The 22,633-nt window shown below is 36.9% G+C and overlaps 1 protein-coding gene across 1 annotated transcript; it reads right to left on the bottom strand.

Moving 5' to 3' along the window:
* Positions 1-13,292: 13,292 nt before the first annotated feature.
* Positions 13,293-16,265, bottom strand: glulb (glutamate-ammonia ligase (glutamine synthase) b). The gene is made up of 7 exons (XM_048199573.1): positions 16,110-16,265; positions 15,362-15,545; positions 15,086-15,247; positions 14,839-14,985; positions 14,568-14,695; positions 14,268-14,467; positions 13,293-14,169 (listed from the first exon to the last, which is right to left on the bottom strand). Exons 2-7 carry the CDS (start codon positions 15,525-15,527, stop codon positions 13,854-13,856), a joined length of 1,119 nt encoding a protein of 372 aa, XP_048055530.1. The 5' UTR covers positions 15,528-15,545; positions 16,110-16,265; the 3' UTR covers positions 13,293-13,853.
* Between the last annotated feature and the right edge of the window lie 6,368 nt (positions 16,266-22,633).

Raw genomic sequence — 22,633 nt, 5'->3', positions numbered from 1 at the left:
AAAAAATATATTAACCCTCAGGGGTCTGAGGATTTTCAGGGCCCTGGAGAAGTTTTGACATGCCCTGACATTTGTGCTTTTTTCAGTTTTCATAAACATATTAATGGAAAAAGTGTCATTACACTGTATTCAGCACAAACTAGGCTACCATAATATGTGAGGAATATGTATGTACATGTTTGTGTTTTTGAAGGAATAAAGCTTATGCGTGGTTATTGAAAAAACAAAAAACTTAAGTCACTGAAATAAGGCCAAAAATATATATATTAAGGAAGGCCTTAGATGGGCCCATAACCTTAACAGACACGTGGCATCAGCTCGTGGTTATATTTATCAGCTGGGCCCCTGGCCAACCAGAAGTGTATACAGATAATTCTCAGAGGGAAATATATACAAACATACACCAGTATGTTCAAAATGGCGGCCCATAGGGCCTAGCAACCTCTAAGACATATGGCGTAAGTCTAGTGGCCACGTTTAGGAGGCTGTGTGCTAGAAACCCAGATACAGGGGAGCACAAACCAGCCTAGGGTTGAACCTCAGGAGGAGGCCTCATGGAAGCCTACAACCCATGATCAGCTTAGGGAGCTAAGCACTATTACACAGACAACCCTAGCAGGGAAGTACAAAGCTCAACCTAACAGGTAGACCATACTGTGGGCACATAATCATGGAGGCCAGAAAGGGGCCTACATCATGATAATAGCTTTATATGGAGCATGACTCTCATATGAAAAGCATTTCGTCATATTAGAAGAACATTCAGTGGTGGCCTGTGAGGGCCACCTTGAACACCTGTCTTGCTAGGAGTAGGACATATGACTCAATGACAGTAGTTAAACTGTAAAGTGCCCACATGACAATCCACTCAGACTCAAGGAGGCTGATGTAGTTAAAACCAAACCTCAGTAAGGTTTTACCACAAAAACTCACCCCTGAGAGGTCAGCCACTCAGAACAGGGACAAAGCAACTTGGAAAAAGCACCTTTTTACTCTCAAAGCGAGAGGAGTACATAACTGAACTCCAACATGCTACACAGGAGGCCCATAGGGCCTACCTTAGTAAACACGTGGCATCAGCAAGTGGCGACCATAACTATACCAACCATTAGGCCATGCATTCAAAGATTTTGTTTCTAAAAGGAAATGCATATTACGCCACATACTCCACGAGAGGCCTGCTTAAGGCCTACTCAACAGAGGTGGAGCGAGGCCGATGGTGGTAATGGATTCACAAACATCCCGCCAGCATATCAGCTAAAAAGGAGGCCTTATGGGGCCTATAATCTCAGCAACAAGTGGCGTTCAGCCCGTTTGTCCATATAAACACAATCTGTGCCAAAATGCAAACTAAAAGGAGGCCTTATTAGGGCCTACCCTAGTAAACACATGGCATCAGCCAGTCCAAAACCATACCAACCAGCAGGCCATGCATTCAGTGGAAAACCTTTCACGCATAATACTGAGAGAACGAATGCATATTACACCACCATACTCAACAGAGGTGGGGCGTGGCCGATGGTGGTATGGGTTTTTGGATTCCCATGCATCCTGCCAACAAGTCAGCTAAAAGGAGGCCTTATGGGGCCTACAGTCTTGCAAAAAGTGGCGTTCAGCCTGTTTGCAGAATAAAATACAAACTGTGCCAACATGTGAACTAGAAAGGAGGCCTGTTGGGGCCTGACACGTGGCTTCAGCTCGTGAAATAAAGGGAACCAAGCTACAGGGGACCAGCTCTAACCCAACAATAGCTGTGGGAAGCTAACTGCAACCTGAGCTAGGCTACACATTCCAACAGGCAATGTACCCTAAAATCATGTGACTAAATGGAACCAAACAATGCCAAGAGAGATGGAACTGCAACCATCTCACAGAGATGTCCAGGTCATCCATGGAAGTTAACACCTCGACAGGAGCGTCTTCTGGTGAGAAGGGTTGAAGAAAATCGGCATGCAAGTTCACTGCAGTTATCTAAATAATGAAAGCCAAACTACGGCGTACACTGCAGAGGAATGGCATGCATGGGTGCCGTCCACGAAAGAAGCCTCACCTAGAGTTTGCTAGGGCCCATGCTGGCAAAGATGAAGACTACTGGGACTCTATACTCTGGAGTGATGAGACCAAGATAAATGTTTTTGGAACTGATGGCTTCAAAACTGTATGGTGTCGCAAAGGCGAGGAATACAAAGAAAAATGCATGGTGCCTACAGTGAAACATGGTGGTGGCAGTGTCCTTATGTGGGGCTGCATGAGTGGTGCTGGTGTCGGGGAGCTGCATTTTATTGATGGCATCATGAATTCACTGTTCTATACTGAAAGAGAAGATGCTACCATCACTCCATGGTTGGATTTATTCATTTCACGCACATTAAAAATATTTGTAACACTCTAGAATACTGATCATTCATTAATGAATAACTACACAGGAACAAATGAGTAATGCATTATTAACACTCTAGTAACTACTATTAACTAACAATAAACGCTGATGAATGAATTAGTAAGTAATAGTGCTCAGTTGAAGGTGGTAGTTCACTATTAACTAATCAGTAACTACTGTTTTTTTCATTCCTCCCAGAGAACTACTAAGATCTACAATATACAGGTTCATAATTAACATGAATGATGCATAATGTATAATTAATTTTAAAGTAAAGGTCTTGATAACCCACTAGTAATGACTGAAGTATAACCAAATACTTAAGAAAGAATTACTAATTATTTGGATCAGTATTCTAAAGTGAAAAACATGATAACTCTCTAGTAACTACTGGAGTCATTGTAAACTTTTGAGGTTTTTGTACAGTTTTGTACAGTAATTCCTTATGGTATATTTGGTAACACTTAAGTAATTACTAGTGGGTTACCATGATCTTCATTTTAGAATACTGATCCAAATAGGAAGTAGTTACTTTAAAGTTATATAGTAACTCTTGAGTTATTACTATCCAATTCTTTACAAAAACATCAAAAGTTTACAATGACTTCAGTAGTTACTAGAGAGTTATCATGTTTTTCACTTTAGAATACTGATCCAAATAATTAGTAATTCCTTCTTAAGTATTTAGTTATACTTCAGTCATTACTAGTGGGTTACCAAGACCTTTACTTTAGAATTAATTATACATTATTCATTATTCACATTAATAACATGTATATAGTAGTTCTTAGTAGTTCTCTGGTAGGTATGAAAAAACAGTATTAGCTAATAGTGAACTACCACCTTCAACTGAGCACTATTACTTACTAATTCATTAATCAGAGTTTCTTGTTAATTAAAAGTAGTTACTAGAGTGTTAATAATGCATTACTCATTTGTTCCTGTGTAGTTATTCATGAAGGATCAGTATTCTAAAGTGTTACCAAAATATTTATTAAAAGCTTCTTTCTTTTATATATAGCATTATCATAATAGGCTGTATATAACTTATTGTGAGAAAACCGGTAGGTCTATGTAAAATCACATATTGAGCATGCCCATATCTAGTCTCATAACACCTCTGCAAAGATTCAACTGTGAAATTGATAGTTGAATAAGGCTCCTCCTATCGAAGCATTGATTCATCGACTATTCAGGGTCACCCCTACTGTGTACTGTCCTTCCATTTGTAACTCGTAGTATCCACTTATTCTGATCATTACTACTGCAAAATCAAGCCTTATTTTATTTAACATTCCTGTTTCATTCAAACTTCACCTTTCACTCCACTGTTTCTTGCTTGTGTTTCTGTTCTTCCATAGACATCAGGAAGCAGTACAGCTGTAAAAACAATACATCACCCTGCTGAACCAACAAACACTGCTGCACATAACTTCACAACTGCATTTTCTTGCAAAAAAATGTTTTCTTCTTCAACCGATCAACCTTTCATAGTATACAATATACATTTGTTACTGTAACCATTTTTTTTCCCATACCGCTGATGGACTGTCATGACCCTGTCATAAGACCAGACACCTTCCTCCAAAGCGCATGCTGATAATTGGCACACAGCTGTAGTGGACTGACGTTAAAGGGTCTGATGGACATTTTGTCCTGGTTTATTCTCACGGCAAACTGCTTTTTTAGCTGCAAACAGCCTTGTCCTTGTCGTCATATCAGCCTTTTACCCAAATAAACACTGTTGACGATACCGAAAGGTCAGACAACATATTATTTTAATATATTTTATTAGAATTAGTTTTAACTTTCATTAGATTCTCTTCACATCATGAACAGAGTCATTTCATAAACATCCTTTGAGCTGTACGCTGTTCATGTGGTGTCTTAACTAGGCTAACAGGTCTCAACAGGTTAAGCATGGTGATTCATTTGTTTGTAAAAGGGCATTCCTAGGATCCAATACAGATCACGTTATCAGCATTTTGGGGCTTATAGACTGTTAATGGATTCTGCTCTTGTATAACCTGACAATTACGGACAGTTAGCACTGATGTGATCATTGGGATCTCTTGCAATGAGAACCTGATGTACGATGAGTAACTGATGATTATTTCTGAATAATTTGCTCATTTTTAATTCGGTTGTTCAACCAAGCAGACGACCAGATCTTTGTTAGTGGGGGAATGTATGTTTGACCCAGATTTGTTACATAACTACCAACACCCCACCCCCGTCCTCCACCTTAGCTGCACAAAACACACATTGTCTTAGCTCTATGGCTGCCATAGCAACTGAGCACTTTCTGTCCTGCTCACGCTTTGCGTTTTAACCAAATCAACTCAGAAAATCTTATTTTATTTTATTTTATTTTTTTGGCAGAGTTTTACTTCTTTCTCAATGTTTACAATCTCTTAAAACTCTAGTTCCAACCCTGTCTTGCAAGGATTGGCTGTTTTTTTTTTTTTTTTTTTTGGTGTGCTCAAGAAAATGGCATTCGTGGTTGAAGGGTGACGAGTGTAATTGCATTTCCGCCACATGGCTCTCACTGATGCTGCATGTGATTTGCACATGATGTCAATCAGCCATGCAGGCCAGTGTCTCTTTTTGTTCATGTTTGTCTGCTTTCATGCATGTGCACGAGAGAGGTTGTGGAAAGGGAACGCAATATTTAATTATCATTGCACGGCAGCTTACAACCACCGACTACCCATTAGTGAAGTCACTTTAACACAGAGAAGATGCAATAATATTTCAGATCCTGCAGGTTAGAAGATGCATTCAAATGGGTCAGCACTCCTGTCACTTGCTGAGAACAGAATTCTAATAAGCCCAATCAGTGCTGATACTCATTCAGAGCATGAAGCACACTGAACACTGATTGGTGAGATTGTTCTAATCCAGGCCTGAGGCCTATGTTTGCTCTGCTGCTCATGTTGAACATCCACACTCACAGAGCCATGATATAATATCAACAATAGACCGATATTAACAACAGTCTGGCCTGCTGCAGTTACGAGCGAGTATTACCTAACATACACTGATTATACTTTATTTATTTATTTATTTTTTTTTATTTTTATTTTTTTTTTATTCTTTATTTCTTAAACAATTTAGATTTATAACTATTTACAACAAAGCCCAAGATCCGCCCACATTCATAAGATACAGAGACGAGGGGAGAAAAAAAAAAGAAAAAAAAAAGAAAAAGAAAGAGGGGAATCATTGTTAAGAGGTATATGATTATACTTTATTGTCGATAGATATAATAGTGTCTTCTGATTATTACTGTGTTTTCTCTGGGTTTTTGAAAGTTTATTTCTGTATACAATCAAGTCTTGGCTACAGAAACTACTGAAGGGGTAAGTTGTTATAATGGATCCTGACATTAAACAATCAAGCTTTTGTCACGGTTGAAGATCCGCAGTCTCGTTCTGTGGTCTGTGTTTATGTTGTGCTGTCACGTTAATTGTTTCATGTGGGCGTCACCGCTGTATTGCTGATCAGCGGCAGCTGTGTTCAATCTGGACTGCCTATTTATTCCCTTGTCTTTCGTCTCGTGTTTGTCAGATCGTTGTTGGAGTTCCCTGTTCTGTTTCCTGGTTTCCTCGTGTGTGCTTCCGTTTGGAGTTGTTCGTCGTGTCTTCACTCTGGATTACTGTTTCGTCGTTGGATTCTTCACTTCTCATTCACTCCTACGGACTTCACCACGATCATCTCACCGCGGCCCAGCAAGGTCCCTGTGTCGCCGCTCTCCTGCTGTCTGTGTGTTTGTCAGCTGACTTTCTGGCGTGAAGCTCAAATAAATTAGATATTTTGACTTGCACTTGCATCCCTCTTTATTTCCCGTGACAGCTTTACATCAAAATTAGGTTATAAAATGCAAAATGATACATAAAACAAGCATGGGTACAAGTACACAGTAAAAAAAAAAAAAAAAAAAATCGTTTTGATCAACATAATAAAACATATAATTATACATACAATAGTTGCAAAAAATGGACATCTTCAGCCTCTATTAAAATATTATTAAACATTTATTAAAGATTGTGTATGCATATTGTGTAGTAGTGCTTGGTGTCAATTGTTTTATTAGTGATAACGCAATAAAACATGTCACGGTTTAATAGTACTTGTTACAAAATAAATAAAATATATCACTTTTGGCCACTTCTGTATATTACATATTGTATGGTACACAAACATGACGGTTCGGTCGAGGTTCGGAATGGGTTTGGTACAGCAGGGGAAGAAAACTAAACATAAAATTGCTTTTTTAAATTGAATTAAATTGTGTTTTTTCAATTAAAATTGTGTCATTTAATTAAAATGTGTCTCTGCATTTAAATATATTCAATTATAATTAAAATGTTCTTAAAGGGTTAGTTCACCCAAAAATGGAAATTCTGCCGATTTCAAAACACTGCTGCAGGAAGCTTCAGAGCATGTCGAATCAGCTGTTTTTAGCGCCAAAGTCACGTAATATTGAACCACTGTACTCACATGAACTGATTTAAATATGTTTTTAGTACATTAATGGATCTTAAGACAGGAAATGTAATTGCTGCTATGGAGGCCTCACTGAGACATCGGATTTCAACAAAAATATCTTAATTTGTGTTCCGAAGATTAACGAAGGTCTTAAGGGTGTGGAACAGCATGAGGGTGAGTAATAAATGACAGAATTTTCATTTTTGGGTGAACTAACCCTTTAAGGATAAAACTATCTTAGCTAATGCTGTAAAGTGTAAACTATAGGGAGCCCTTTCTTACTCCTCTGATCGCAAGAGATGCTCTAATGACTGACGCTAGAGGTTGCAGGCTTTAGCCTCCTTGATAGAGTGTCCGACTCCCATGCCGGGAGTTTTATTATACTGTAGTAATGTGTAAGAAAGGGCTCCATATAGTTTACACTTTACAGCTTTAGCTAAAATAGCTTTATCATTAAGAACATTTTAATTATAATTGAATTTATTTAAATGAGGTTTGAGGCCCGCACAGAGCGGTGCGAGTAGGACCTGGGTAGAGGGGTTACATTGGTGCCGTGACCCGGGTGGGAGTGAGGTTTAGGGGAGTGAGTGTAACGGGGGCCAGATTTCTGATTCAGCCATCGCCTCTTATTCTTCTTCTGCTCTTTTTAATGGTAGCAAACAGTGTTGCATTACTGCGCACACCCCCTTCTATTGGAGTGTAGACCGCCTGTAACTGACTGGATACATTGTGTAACTGCATGCACCGAACCGTGACGTCCTTACCGTGATGAATATGTGTACTCTTACACCCCTATTACATATAAAATTTACAACATATAAAACACATGACAACTTAATTGAAATTAAACCCCAATTAAAAGTTACAATTTGTCTTGACCTGACATTTGTGCGGACAGTTGAATGCGGATACATTGAAATTTCAAAACAACAGCAACTGCAGTGATGCTATCATCAAACAGCAAGAACCATCATAAAGAATAAGCAGTGACTTTGCCGAATGCCAATTGTCTGTTCTATCCTTTACTGGAGCTGCCATATTGGGCACTATAAATTCTCCAAATAATTGTATTTCAAGTGGCCTGTCTGAACTATATAGTATCTGGTTTTAGTTAAAATCTACAATTATATAGTTGACCCTTGCTTGATATTATCAGACCAAAGCGACCAACTACAGACTTTTGTGTTTTTACATACTTTTCACAGGTCTGCTCACGAATATCTAGTTAACAGACTGCTCATCAACACAACTCTGAATGTATTTTAAAGGTGCCCTAGAATTAAAAATTGTTTTTATATTGGCATAGTTAAATAACAAGAGTTCAGTACATGGAAATGACATACAGTGAGTCTCAAACTCCATTGTTTCCTCCTTCTTATATAAATCTTATTTGTTTAAAAGACCTCTGAAGAACAGGCGAATCTCAACATAACACTGACTGTAAAGTAACAGTCGGGGTGTACGCCCCAAATATTTGCATATGCCAGCTCATGTTCAAAGCATTAGACAAGGGCAGGACCTCTGGATATGCACAGCTGAATTAGGGCTGGACGATATGGCCAAAATTTATATCACGATATAATTCTTAATTTCGGTCGATACGATATAATTCCGATATCGATATGAACTATATAATAGCCTCAGAAAAACTGCCAAGAACGGCCACAACGTCTGAAAAATTAATTTGCCAAATCTATGAAATCTCTTCCTATAAAACTATATAATATTTTAGAAATAAAAACAGTACAAATAAATTTATGTTCAGCTTTTATTTGTATTTAGCCTTCATACAAACATAAAAAATAAACATAAGACTCACTCACTTTAGTAATATTAATATCTTTAACATTAAACTATAACGTAGGCTGATTTTATTATCCTTAATATAGATTAAAACAAAAGTGCTTCAGCCAAGATAAAGATTGTGAACAGTAAAAACAGAAAAAAACAGCGAGAAACAACAAAAACACATTGCTGGGGCAGGGATGTTGTTGAGTGTTGATGACACTAGGGGTGCAACGGTTCAAATTGCTCATGGTTTAGTTCGTATCACGGTTTTAGGGTCACGGTTTTGGTACAGTTCGGTACCGAACCGTACCGAAACCGTGACCCTAAAAATAAGACTACTGTCAAATAAAAAAAAAAGAAAATAAGAACAAACGATCAAACTACAAGCAAATAAGTACATCACAAATAAGTACAATAAAGCAAATATTCAAATAAAATAAACAGTGCTTTTCAGGTTTTCAGGTATCTAATAGTAGTTTTCAGGTACAGAAAATGGATAAAGTAATCAAATATAAAATATCACTGCATATTATCTTTACTGTATAAAATAAATAAAGATTAATCATTACTGAAGTTACAAAAACTATTCAGTCAAGAGCAGTGAGTGATTTCTTTGTTATTTGTTGTTTGATTTAACATTAAAATCAGGCAGCAGGAATAGTTTTTTTTCCCTTTAAGACATGCACGATCTAGTACATATACTGTTACACATGCGCTGTCTTTCTCGACTAATATACGTTCACTTAAGACATAACCGACTATGTTTGCTAGCATACTCGCCAAGACGGGCATGTTGACTTAATTTTTGTATGAGTTTGTCCGCTGAAGCACAAGACTTGAAAGTGAACTCAGTATTTGCGCGCTGACTGAAATAAGCGTGTGCGCGCGTCGGATGAGCGCACACAAATCTTCTCACGGCGCGTGCGAGTTCTCTTTCGCGTCTTGTTCTTGAAGGTTTAAATCAGCAAGGCTTAAATGAGTTTAGTTTAAACACAGATAACATCGTGTGCTGTTCAGGTCTCACCTGCGCTCGCGCGCTATCAACACCCGGGTGATGACGGCGTAAATGACTGGACATTAGAGCAGACGACACTCGCAGTGAACAGTTTACAAAGAGTGACTGTTTTGTCCACGCTTTCTGATTATCGTTGTTGTAACGTTTTGCGCATCCATCGACTGAAACATACATTATCTGAACTCTGTCTGTTTTCCATGTTGCTATTTTAAACAAACCATATTAACGCTGAGCACTGGCTGATGGCTGCATGTCTCTGTGGTGTACGTCATCACGCCAATGGCCAATCGCGTCCTGCTCTTTCTAACGGCTGCGCCTCAAGTCAGTGAGAAATGTAATGTATATATCGAAATACCGGAAATGTGTTTAAAAATCATATCACCGTTATCGAAAAAAATTATATCGCGATATATATTGATATTGAATTATTGTCCAGCCCTAAGCTGAATCATCAGACTAGGTAAGCAAGCAAAAACAATAGCGAAAAATGGCAGATGGAGCGATAATAACTGACATGATCCATGATAACAGGATATTTTAGTGATATTTGTAAACTGTCTTTCTAAATGTTTCGTTAGCATGTTGCTAATGTACTGTTAAATGTGGTTAAAGTTACCATTGTTTCTTATTGTATTCACGGAGACAAGAGCCATCGCTATTTTCATTTTTAAACACTTGCAGTCTGTAAAATTCATAAACACAACTTCATTCTTTATAAATCTCTCCAAACAGTGTAGCATTAGCCGTTAGCCACGGAGCACTATCAAACTAATTCAGAATCAAATGTAAACATCCAAATAAATACAATACTCACATAATCCGACACATGCATGCAGTATGCATGACGAACACTTTGTAAAGATCCATTTTGAGGGTTATATTAGCAGTGTAAACTTTGTTTATGCACTGTTTAAGGCAAGCGCGAGCTCCGTGGGTGGGTAGCGTGAGCATTTAAAGGGGCCTCAGCATGAATCGGAGCATTTCTAATTATGCCCCAAAATAGGCAGTTAAAAAAATGAATTTAAAAAAAAAAAATCTATGGGGTATTTTGAGCTGAAACTTCACAGACACATTCAGGGGACACCTTAGACTTATATTACATCTTGTAAAAAAACGTTCAATGGCACCTTTAAAGATTTGAAGCAACTAACCTGGCACTGGTTCTTTACACAAATGTGCATTATGTAAACTCTGTACATTTTAAATATAATTTTGTTTCTCTGCAGCCTCTAGTCCCGTTCCGTTGCTGTCAGGCAATCTGATTGGAACTTACAACTGCTTTCCAGTTTTGTGTGCATCTGATGTTCAGTGAATGGATTGTGGGCGGTCTATGGCATCTGTCAATGTTTATGAAAATAAAATTGTGCCATTAAAGTTGTGCAACTATAATTCAAGGGAAAAGAAACTGATTATATATTTATGTCTATCATTTCCCATCTATGAGAAAATTTAGAGAGTGAAATCCATTACTGATTTCTGATGTGGCTGTAGTAGTACTCTTTGTTTTACTGTGAGAATTCTGTTGGAACATTGTCTTCCCAGAATGTTGCCATGTTTGTGTGAAGGAACTTTATTTGGTTAGAACTTGAGTGGTGTGCAGCTGTGTACATTCACAAATGTTGCCCTTGTTATTGGAACAGTTGGTTTGGGTCATTAGTCGCTTTTATTTTTAACTTTTATATTTTTGTTTGTTTAATGACACAACAGCATTACATTTTTTTTCTTGCAAATTTGAAGTGTACAGTTGGAAGGGTTATGGCCAGCTTATTAAAACGTGACCTAAAACACATGTGGTTTGGGATGCAAAACAGGCCCATGTGTTTTTGATTGCAGAGTGGTAAACCAACACACTATAGAGCCAGCGTATTCCTGTCTTAACCCTCTGGTGCTGCTCAAACGGTGGTCAAAAATACCTTTTTTTTATTTCAGTGAAATGAATGTACTATATATTAGTTCAATAATGGTTTTATTTAATATTTTAAATTTTTAGGGGATTTTATGGTACTAAACTATATTTATGGATACGTTTTGATCTGTTTATTACCTGTTAATCACTTTCTGAGCATAGACCTGAAAACACATTTTCCAACATAAACTGTCGTAAATCTTGAATGCGTTGGAGCACAAACTTAAATTTGGTCTCTTTTTAAAGAATACAGAATATTGTCAGAATATTGTTGAATGAAAAAAGTAAATAATAATAATAATAAAAAAAAAGCATGTGAGTGCCAAAACCAAGTTTTGCACCATTCTGATGAAGAAGCAGATTTCTTTTTTTGGTCAAAAATGACTGAACAGCACCAGATATAGCTACAGTATATCCTCACATGGTAAAAGATTTAGCATATTACTTCATGCGATTAGTATTCAGACTTCAAAATTCAGAAAAGTTGTGAAGACTTTCACTGTGAACACATGTAAGAATCAAACTTTTGTTGGTCACAGAGCTTATTTTCTGCAATAATCCAAAAGTTAACGGAAAAAATACTATTGGGTTGTCAAGGAAATAAGGTTCTGATTTCTGTTCAAGCATAAAAGCATACAGACATCGATGAATGGCAACTCTTTTGCATACCAAACAACATGCTTTCAGTTTCTCAAAATTGTTATTTTGAGGAATTAGGTGAAAGGTGTGAAAACACAAAAACAGTTGCAGGTTCATAAAAACTTCCCTTAAAATTTCCAAGCCTAAATGTCCTTGTTAACTTCTGAGAATTGTTGACATGGCTGTTGTGTCAGAATATGGAATCTTTTAATCCTATAATTGCATTTCCGGGAATCAAAAGAGTCTTGGCAGGGTTCACAAAGAGAAAAGAAACTGCATACTGCCCTTATTGACTTAAGTAAAATAGGGATTAATATGAGGTAGAACAATTCAAAATGGTGTTCCAGCAGTCAAATAAGAAAATTCATCAGTTTGTTTGTCAGTGCAATCCATGTTACTCCAGTCCAATTTTTGTTAGTACTCACAGTCTGGCTCCCTTGCACTTCAACCATTTTCAAATAAATAGCAGTTACACAATACATACGCTAATACTGTTTGGTCCAAATCCACACTAATGTTTCCACTAATATACTGTAACTATTCTATACCCTCCAACTTTTTAAAGACTTTAACAATTTACCATAATTTATGTTTAACGCTCTTAAAAAGCATAAATATGAAGTACTGCAGGGAAGGCATTTTTGTGTTGGCCAAAAGATGGCAATAAGTTAGCATTTTAGGACTTCTGGTTCTGCCATCCTTAAAGGGATAGTTCACCCAAAAATGAAAATTTGACGCTGACATGCTGACATGCATTATACCACTGACAGACGGCAGCGGTTGCAGTTAAAAATCATCATTTGTGTTCTACTGAAGAAACAAAGACACCTACATCTTGGATGCTCTGGGGGTAGGCAGATAAACATCAAATTTTCATTTTTGGTTGAACTATCCCTTTAAGTCAGTGGGTTTTTAGTTAAATGCCTGAAAAAAAAATGTCTGTGGTTAAGATAAAATGTGAAAATATCTTATGTATTTTACTAGAAAAAAATAAGCTCAAGTAAAACCCCCTTGTGATTTAAGCTTTTACTTTTCTTGGGAAAAAAACAAAAACAAACTATAGAGAAATCACATCTTAGTAAAATTCTTGTTTTAATGTAAAGAGACAAGTTAAAGTTTTCTGAACCATGGTATGGCAAAAAAAAAAAAAAAAAAAAAAAAAAAAAAAAGGACAGGCAGAGTCATCAGTACAAACAATGCATTTTGGTCCCTGTGAGAGAGTGCCATAATTCATAAACTGGTGAAAAATAATGCTAAAATTGGCTACAATAAGAATTAAAATATCTACAGTTAATTTATAAAAACCATGTTAAATTGTATAACATAGAACAGTTTTAGTCATAAAGGCCAAGTAGTAGTAGTAGTTATGATCTTGGGTGCAAAGTTTTCTCTCTATCAATCTAGGATCCCTGCCAAATCTGGTATCATTACACCCACAAATCTGTTATAAAAAGAAACTGGCAGTGAGAAAGCTAAAATTGTAGGATAAACTGACCCAATGTGCGTTTCTACAACTAATAAATGGGGAAGCGATCCATCTAGTGTCATCCCTCATTTCAGATGGACTAATGAACAACAAAAAAAAAAGCCATCAGTAAGATATTATTACTTAAATGACATTTTAGTCCACTATTTCACTTGTATGTCATTGGCTCTTCACCCTCTTCACTGAGCAGACATGTGCGTATAAGAGCTTCGGTGACTGCGTATGGATCGCAGTTGGCTGAGGGACGGCGGTCTTCAAAGTAGCCCTTCATTTCTTGGCCTACAGATCGTGGAATTCGGATGCTAGCACCACGGTTAGCCACTCCAGCAGAGAACTCGTTGATGTTGGAGGTCTCATGATGGCCAGTTAGTCGCCTGGCATTGTCCAGCCCTCCTTTAGGATCATAGGCACGGATATGGTACTGGTGTCTCTTGGCCAGCCTCTCAATTGCCTCCTCAATATGTCTAAAATGAAAATAAATTCATTAAACATAACCAAAAACACTCAGATGTCAGCTCTAAAGTGTGTGTGTGTGTGTGTGTGTTTCCTTTCACACACTTACTTCAAACCCCCTTCCTCACGCATCTCCTTGGTACTGAAGTTGGTGTGGCAGCCAGCTCCATTCCAGTTCCCTGGAATGGGCTTTGGGTCAAAAGAGGCCACAACACCGAAGTCTTCACAAACTCTGTGCAAGAGGAAGCGGGCTATCCACAAATGGTCTCCCATATCAATGCCCTCACAAGGGCCAACTTGGAATTCCCACTGAAGAGCAACAAGACAACTTCAATTCATTTCTATATTTGATTGAAATTGAAAACTTGTTTCCTAAAAAGTATAAAAATGCTGCTCACTGTCTATTTACCTGTGCAGGCATGACTTCAGCATTAGTTCCACAGATTTTTACTCCAGCATACAAACAGGCTCTATAATGGGCTTCTACAACATCTCGTCCGTAGGCCTTATCAGCTCCCACACCACAGTAGTATGGACCTAATCAAACAAAATAAATCCAATTAATTTCCTTAAACCAACAGGAGTCTTATTGCCTTTAAAAATAATAAAATAAAGATGAATGGATAAGAAAAAAAAAGAAAAAAAAAAAAATTCTAAAACCATCCATAGGTGACATCTACCTTGAGGTCCAGGGAAGCCATTGGAGGGCCAACCAAATGGATGACCATCCGTGCCGAGAATAGTGTACTCCTGTTCCATTCCAAACCAAGGATGCCGGTTCTGTACCATATCCATGATCTTTTTACACATCTGACGAAGGTTGGTTTCTAAGATGCAACACAAGAAACATTAATGCAACCTTCAAATGTGATATCAACCAGTATAACTAATTATCTGATATCAGTTATGGTATTAAAATCTACTCACCAGCAGGTTTGCGGTTGTATTTGAGAACATCACACAGAACCAGTTTGTTGGGGTCCTTTCTGAAAGGGTCTCTGAACATGGCTTGGGGTATCAAGTACATGTCACTGTTGGACCCCTCAGACTGATATGTGCTAGACCCATCAAAATTCCATTCAGGAAGCTCTACAGAGGCACAGAAGAATACAAATACTCATACTTTTTTCAACACTAATAGTGTTTGAGCAAACAATTTTGTTTTATTTAAAGAGACATGATAATCTGAATTACAATAACTACCTTCTATAGTCTTAGGTTCTGAATCTAGAGTCCTGGTCTTGCACCTCAATCCCTCCCCGGTTCCATCAATCCAGATGTACATAGCCTGAACGTTGTCTCCCTGGGGGAGGTCCATGTACTGCTGTTTCACAGCTTTGCTCAGCTTGGAACTGGCTGAAGTGGCCATGGTGGTGCTATATCAAACCTATTAGGAGACAACGCTGTAAATACACAACTTCTATCGTTCAAATGAAAGGGGGGAAATAATATTTTAACAGAGCTCGCATGGAAATCCCTATTACCTGAAACAACGTGGCCGGTTGAGCCACCCAGGTCATTGTGCAATAACTGAGTCAAACAATGGAGTATCGAGAGCGAGCGTCTTATTATCAATTTCCTTAAGTTAATATGGCCATAATGTTTATGAATTCAACGAAACCAACGTCATTACCACAGAACAACCATAATAAAGTTCAGCGGAAGAAATGAATCAGTAGCACAAACAATATTCAACTAACGTTAGGCCATTTAAATGCTTGGCATAATTCAACTGATGCAACATATTCCGATGATGACATTGAAGCAATTCAAACATTCAAAGCGGTTCTGGATAACACATAATTAAATCTTAAAAATACACAATTTTAACTTAAACACGAAATCACCCTATTACACTCTTCATATTTAAAAACATGCCATTTAAACATCGTTTAACAAGAATATTCACTGCGACTATAAAAACGTTTTGATTATTCACGAAGATACATACCTATCAACGAGTAGAAATAGTCACTATAAGAGTGCCTGTATTTCCAGAGGGTTTTAGAAAATATTCCTGTCTGTTTGTCTCTCATCCTCTTAACAAACAGCTTTTGGTTTGGCCGAACTTTTAAAGTAAGGTTCAGGTCCTCCTGCTGTTGATTGGATGGAGTAAAACGTGATTTGACCATGGCTAGTTGTCGTCATATTAAAGGGGCATTTCATTGGACGCCATTGAAAATGGGCTGGTCATTCCCAAGCTTTTCAGGATGAGTCTTTGTTAGACAAAAGAACATAATGTTCCGTTGATGTAAATAATTTTACACCATCTTTTAATAATTGAACATATACGTCCGTCTACTGACCAAGATTCTGTTGCTCTATAGATGCTGCCAGTAAAAAAAAATTGCCAATTGCAAGAAAAACAGGCTAAAACAAGCACGGGTCCTTCACGCACTCTAGTGGTGTTGTGGAAACTGCAAGAGGGGCACAGCTGAAAGTTTTGTACGAAAAATATAGTAGACTTACCTACTAAAAAACACTAACCATTAAAAACACACAATCACATACTGCATAAAGATCAAAATTCAGATAGGTCCTCCATTTGGTCCATTGAATAAGTGGCAGGCCTACCCAGAGCCTGTTGTAGTAATCCCTTAGTCTTGCATCTGAATACAGTTGGAAGAAGAGAGAGTCATTCCACAAAGAGTCCCTCTGACCTTTTTCAGTGTAATTTATCTATTGGGTCACCAAAATATATAATTTAAAAGCTTTTTGTATTAATTGAAATGTCTCCTTTAATAATGTTGAAAAACATGACATACATTTTATCTTTATATTAGAAATTATTATTATTATTATTATTATTATTTTTTTTTTTCAGTTGACACCATATATTTTGTCCCTCAAGGCCTTCTATGAAAGTGCACTTGGGATATGAATAATAAAATGAGAAAAAAGTCATTTTAAGTACATTTTGCCATTCCCATAAGTATCTGTGCCTTTTTGCTAGTTGTTTTTTTTTTTTTTTTTCTAAATAAATTCATGATTATTCGTTAAAATCACATTATTTAGTTCCGTACCTCAGTATCCCCTCAACCCCATTACACAAACCATCCTCCCACTATAAAAATAATGAACTGATACTTATGTGACATCATTAATAGGAAGTGACATCATAGAAGTCTTCTGAACAACACTGTGAGCAGATACAGGCAAGTTGCCACCTAACTATGACTCAACCCTGTTACATCAATTAAAGATAGAAAACTATTACTTGTGAAAATGATCTTTTTTATTTCAACATTATTCGTGATTTCTTAATATCCATGCATGCCATGTGCTCTCCATTTATTCACTAGATTTAGAGCAGTGGCCAATTTGGGCAAAAAATCACAACCCCGTCATACTCAACCCCGTCAACACCTATATTTTTATTATTATTTTTGTAAGTTTATGAAAAAGTAATTTAATGTTAGTTGAATTCTGTCTGAAATGTTCAGAGCAATCATAAGAATACTGATTTTAGCTCAAATTCTGAAGTTAAGCCTTTGATCAAAAATGATGAGATTGCTGTTACGGAAAGTGCCTATTTCAGGCTTTAGTATAGCAAAAGTGTGAGATTTTATGTAACTTTTGATATTTGCAATTACTGAATTAGTGTGAGGGACATCTCATTAATAGGAAAATGTTGATTTGATCACAAATACATTTTATAATAATATTCAGAGAGCTCCCATAGTGTCCATAACTTAAAATAATGACCAAATAATAGGGATTTGATGCCTGAGATGGGAAAATATGTTTTTCTGGAAGTTAAATATGTCATTAATGTTTTGGGGTGTTCAGAAAAGTAATACATTTTGTTAAAAAATCTAAAAAAGTCCAAACTGTACCGGTTTCGTGAATGATTCAGATATAGTTATAGACTATATATAATAGTGTAAATGATGTAAAACTTTTCTAAATTGTATGACTCTTTGTTAAATGTGTGTAAAATAGAGCATATTGTGAAGCTTAAAGGTATGGAAGGGTCCGTTGGAAAAAAAAAAGAAAGAGTTGTTTGTTCTTGAGGATTGAAAGCATCAAAATACTGAGAGTTTTGATTGAACATACTCAGGCCACTTGAGCTTTCATTTGTTTGTTGTAATGTTTTATTTTATAGTAATCATTTATTTTGGGGTAGAATACACTTCAAATTGAGTGGAAATTCAGTTACAGGGGTAATAACCCTGGACCGGAGTTGTCAAGTGTGGTAGGATAGAGCAGCTCTCCAGTTAATGAATGCAGTGATTTGAGTAAAGTGGTCTGATCTTTTAGCTTACTGAATGTAAGGTGTACAAGTTTATTAAAAGATTTTACACATAATTATTAAAATATGATATGCTCAGTGGGTAGCCCTGTTGCCTTGGAGCAAAAAGCTCCCTGGTTTAAGACTAGGCTGAGCCATGAGGCCTTTCTCTGTGGAGTTTGCCCTGTGTTGGCGTGAGTTTCCTTCTGGTGCATCGATTTCCCCTATAATCCAAAAACATGCCGCATATGTGAATTGGAAACTCTAAATTGTCCGTATATGTGTGAATGAGAGAGTGAATCTGTGTGCCTGTGTGTGAGTCCTGTGATGGACTGGCCGTCCATCCTCCATCATCCCTGTGACCATGGACAATAGAGATGGATGGATGAATGGATGGATGAACAAACATTAAAATATGTTATCATCACTTACATGTGCTGAATACTCTAGTCATGTTAGAAGCCTAATGAATAGTGTATTTGGAGCGGGTCTCACTATTATAAGAACAAAACAAAAAAAATGTTATAGCTCATGCCAATTTCTGCTTTGATAAAATGAGTCACGAGGCATTGTCTGTAAGTAACCAGATATTTAGCCATCAATGATTATGAAAACATTTCACAAGTTCACACGTAATCATTAAAAAGTTGCACATATTGTTAAGGATAAACATTTTTGCTTTGCTGTCCCTAGGAGAGGCTCAAGTGTGACTCAACTTTAGCTCTAAATACACCCTCTGGACTACTACTACTACTAATCATTATGATTATTGTTATTATTAATACTAAGCAATTAAGTCATTTAGTTAGTTGATATTAAATATAAAGGTGGGGTTGCCATGGCGGAGTGATGTCTTGATTTGACAATGTGCTTTACACTGACGACATTAACGAAAAGTCAAACAATTGAGTGATATGTCCACAAGGTGTCGCTCTACGCTTTATTTATATCATGCTTTCTAGTGAAACCAAGGCAACACATGAGATCCAGCTTTGGCTTTTAAGGTGAAGCCTGCACATAGAGAAATATCTTAACTATTTGTCTTAGAAACATTTACACAAGTGTTTATCATTATAATGGACGTCTGTTTTTATTCAGCTAAAGAGTTTGACTAACTTATTGCATTGAGTGACTTACTGAATACCATCATACAAACATATTTACAAGGCCTAACTATAATTATATATAATAACTGCAGGACCGGAGAGTCATACGTCACAGCATTGTGAGGACAGCAGCGCCAGACCAGCAAGTCTCACACCGGTGATGGGCTTATAGCATCATATAGTGGTGTGGTTGGGTGGGGCATTTGTTAAGGTAGAGCTTATAGTTCTAGTGAAGAGTAGGGTTAGTGGTTGGGGCGGGATACGCGATCATTATCGCCACCCAAACTTCGGGTCTGAGGCTGCTTGCCTGGCGCTGCTGTCCTCAGACTGCTGTGGCGTGTGGTTCTGCGGTTCTGCGATTAGTTTCGCGCTCTCTCGCTTTCTCTTTCTCGTTCAGTGCACGAAGAGTGTAAGTCACTGTCCAGTGACGTAGAGCTGGATGACTCACTGCCCATCAGAAAAAAATTAGACATCGTCTCCTCTGACCCAATCCTCTAACCTCACTAACACATAACGTAAGTGTCTCCTCCAGTCACACCAAACCCTCAACCTAACCTCATCACGCCATTTCTGACACGATTCTTGCGTAAATACCGAAACAAGAGGAATATAGGCCTAATGTGAATTTTAAACCCTGTTTTCTTACAATTCATAAAGACCACCCAGTTGTTTCAAAATCTAATAAGCTAACTTTTGCATCTTTTTTTAGATTTAATAACCTTCCAAAGATGTTGAAAAAGCCACAGAGTGGAATAAAAAAGGGAGTGAATCACCTAATGGCATTACAATCCCTGTCACCCAGGCAGAAGTGTGAGGAATATGTTTCTGTAATTAATGCACAGAGACTAATGAGCTAGGAGGTTAGACAGGCCAGTTTTCTGATTCTCCTCTGTGGGATAATTACCCAGTTGGGCTTGAATATGATATTGCTGTGGTTACACTGAACTCTGTCAATGCATCGTGGTGGTCACACTTACTGGAACAAATGAAGCATTCAAGTGCAGTTAACCAAAGCCGCACTGTCATGGTAACAATCTGAACTGAAAAATTAGAGGTGTTAGACATATTGCAAGAGGTGTGAGTTGCTGTGGTATGTCGTTTGCTCTTCAGGGCCAGGATGGCCGTTCTTTTAGCAAGTCTTTGTTTTTTTTAATCTTCAGTTGAACACTTTTCTAGGTAAATAATTGTGTATAGCTATAAAAATTTTTATTTGCCAGCTTTTGAATATGCTCACAGTCCTTCATGACTTGTAACATCAGTTTCCTATTATTTAAATGCTAATGTTAATAAATCATGCGTTCACACCCTTTAATTTCCTGTGATCAGTGAAACCTGTGGGTGAGTCATCAGACTCTGCAATGCACCACAATAACCTATACTGGGGGAGGGTGGAGACTGACAGAAGCTTCCCATGAGAGCTTTGGTTCAACCAGAGACACAAACTAAGATCAGACCCATATGGTGCTGACTGAATTGTGGGCATTTCTGATGTGTTTTTGTTTGTTCGCTTGTTTGTTTTGCGGTTGTACACAACACATACTGAATGAGCAGACTCTCATGAAAATGCCCACAGCAGCATGATGACGTGAAATCAAAGAGGAGTTTATGTCAGTGTGTTCTAGCTCTTACATGCGAATACTACTGGGAAATCAGAACATCACTGCAACCAGTTGCTTCACATGATAATACAAGATAGTCTGATCCCAGTCTGATGTACTAATTTTTCCATGATACCATTTTCCTTGGGAATATTATCAGAGGACTTACTAAGTCACATATTGACATTTTTTTTTTTTTTTTAAATATATTTTTCTTGTAAAAATATAAATTATCAAGATCTCTAAAACAGACCTCTAAAATGTGTCTTAAGACACATTTTTTTGTGATTATCAAAATTGCTTTTTTTTCCTTTGGCAAATCTTAAAAAAGCACACAAGACTATATATATATATATATATATATATATATATATATATATATATATATATAGTTTGTTTCCATAGTTATTCATTGAGTTTGCATGTGTACCTAAGTTAATTACGTTATCGTCACACACACACACACACACACACACACACACACACACACACACACACACACACACACACACACACACACATATATAATGTGTGTATATATATATATATATATATATATATTCTAAATTCATATTTATCCATACATTCTACAGAAGAATAAAAGGTATTTATTTTAGGTGTCTTTAACTACTATGTATTAACATTTAAATGAATGAAACCTTTTATAATCATTTAACAGTGCACTTATTGTGTACATAGATGTTTTTAAATTGTACATATATATATATATATATATATATATATATATATATATATATATATATATATATATATATATATATATATATATATATATACACACCTGCATGTAATTACAGCTATTAATTTCTGTAATTGCATAACATTGTTGACCCTTCTCTTAACCATGAACAAATACAACTCTTTTAATAATGTATTTGTAAATGTTGAAACTAACAGCTGTAGAAGTGCAGTTCATTTTTAGTTCATGCTAACTAATATTAACTAATGAACCTTATTGTAAAGTGTCACCACTTATTTTTTGATGTAACTACATAGTAGTTAAAGATACCTAATATAAAGTGACTGAATAAAATGTTATTTAGGCAAATAGAGTACAATGCACAAGTTAAACATGATTTCTATACTCAAAATGGAACGATTATACACTCAATACCATGGCAACCTTCATGCCACATTATCAGGCAAAACAACTTTATGTCTCAGACTACCCATGGTGTTCAGTATTCTGGTACAGTAGACAGATATTCATATGCATACATATCTTGCGTAATCAGGGCAGCATTTGCATGACATTCTGGTCTACATAATATGAGGAAAATAAGTGAGATGGATTAGTGTCTGACATCACCCTGAATCTAAATGAATGGATTATCGCACTGGCCGTGTGCACTTGGACTCTTGAGTACCTCATTGGCAGGAAGCACCCAAACAAAAACCTTGGAATGATTCATTCATGAAACACATTTATCATGGTAAGGTTTATTTTAGCCCTGATTATAAAAGCCAGAGACATTATTATGTTGTGAAATGTTCAGAACAAATCTGTAAACAGCTGAAG

Source organism: Megalobrama amblycephala, linkage group LG8 (assembly GCF_018812025.1).
Source record: "Megalobrama amblycephala isolate DHTTF-2021 linkage group LG8, ASM1881202v1, whole genome shotgun sequence".
NCBI lineage: Eukaryota > Metazoa > Chordata > Actinopteri > Cypriniformes > Xenocyprididae > Megalobrama > Megalobrama amblycephala.
Note: the sequence above shows the minus strand (reverse complement) of the source record. Positions and strands in the feature narration are given on the sequence as shown.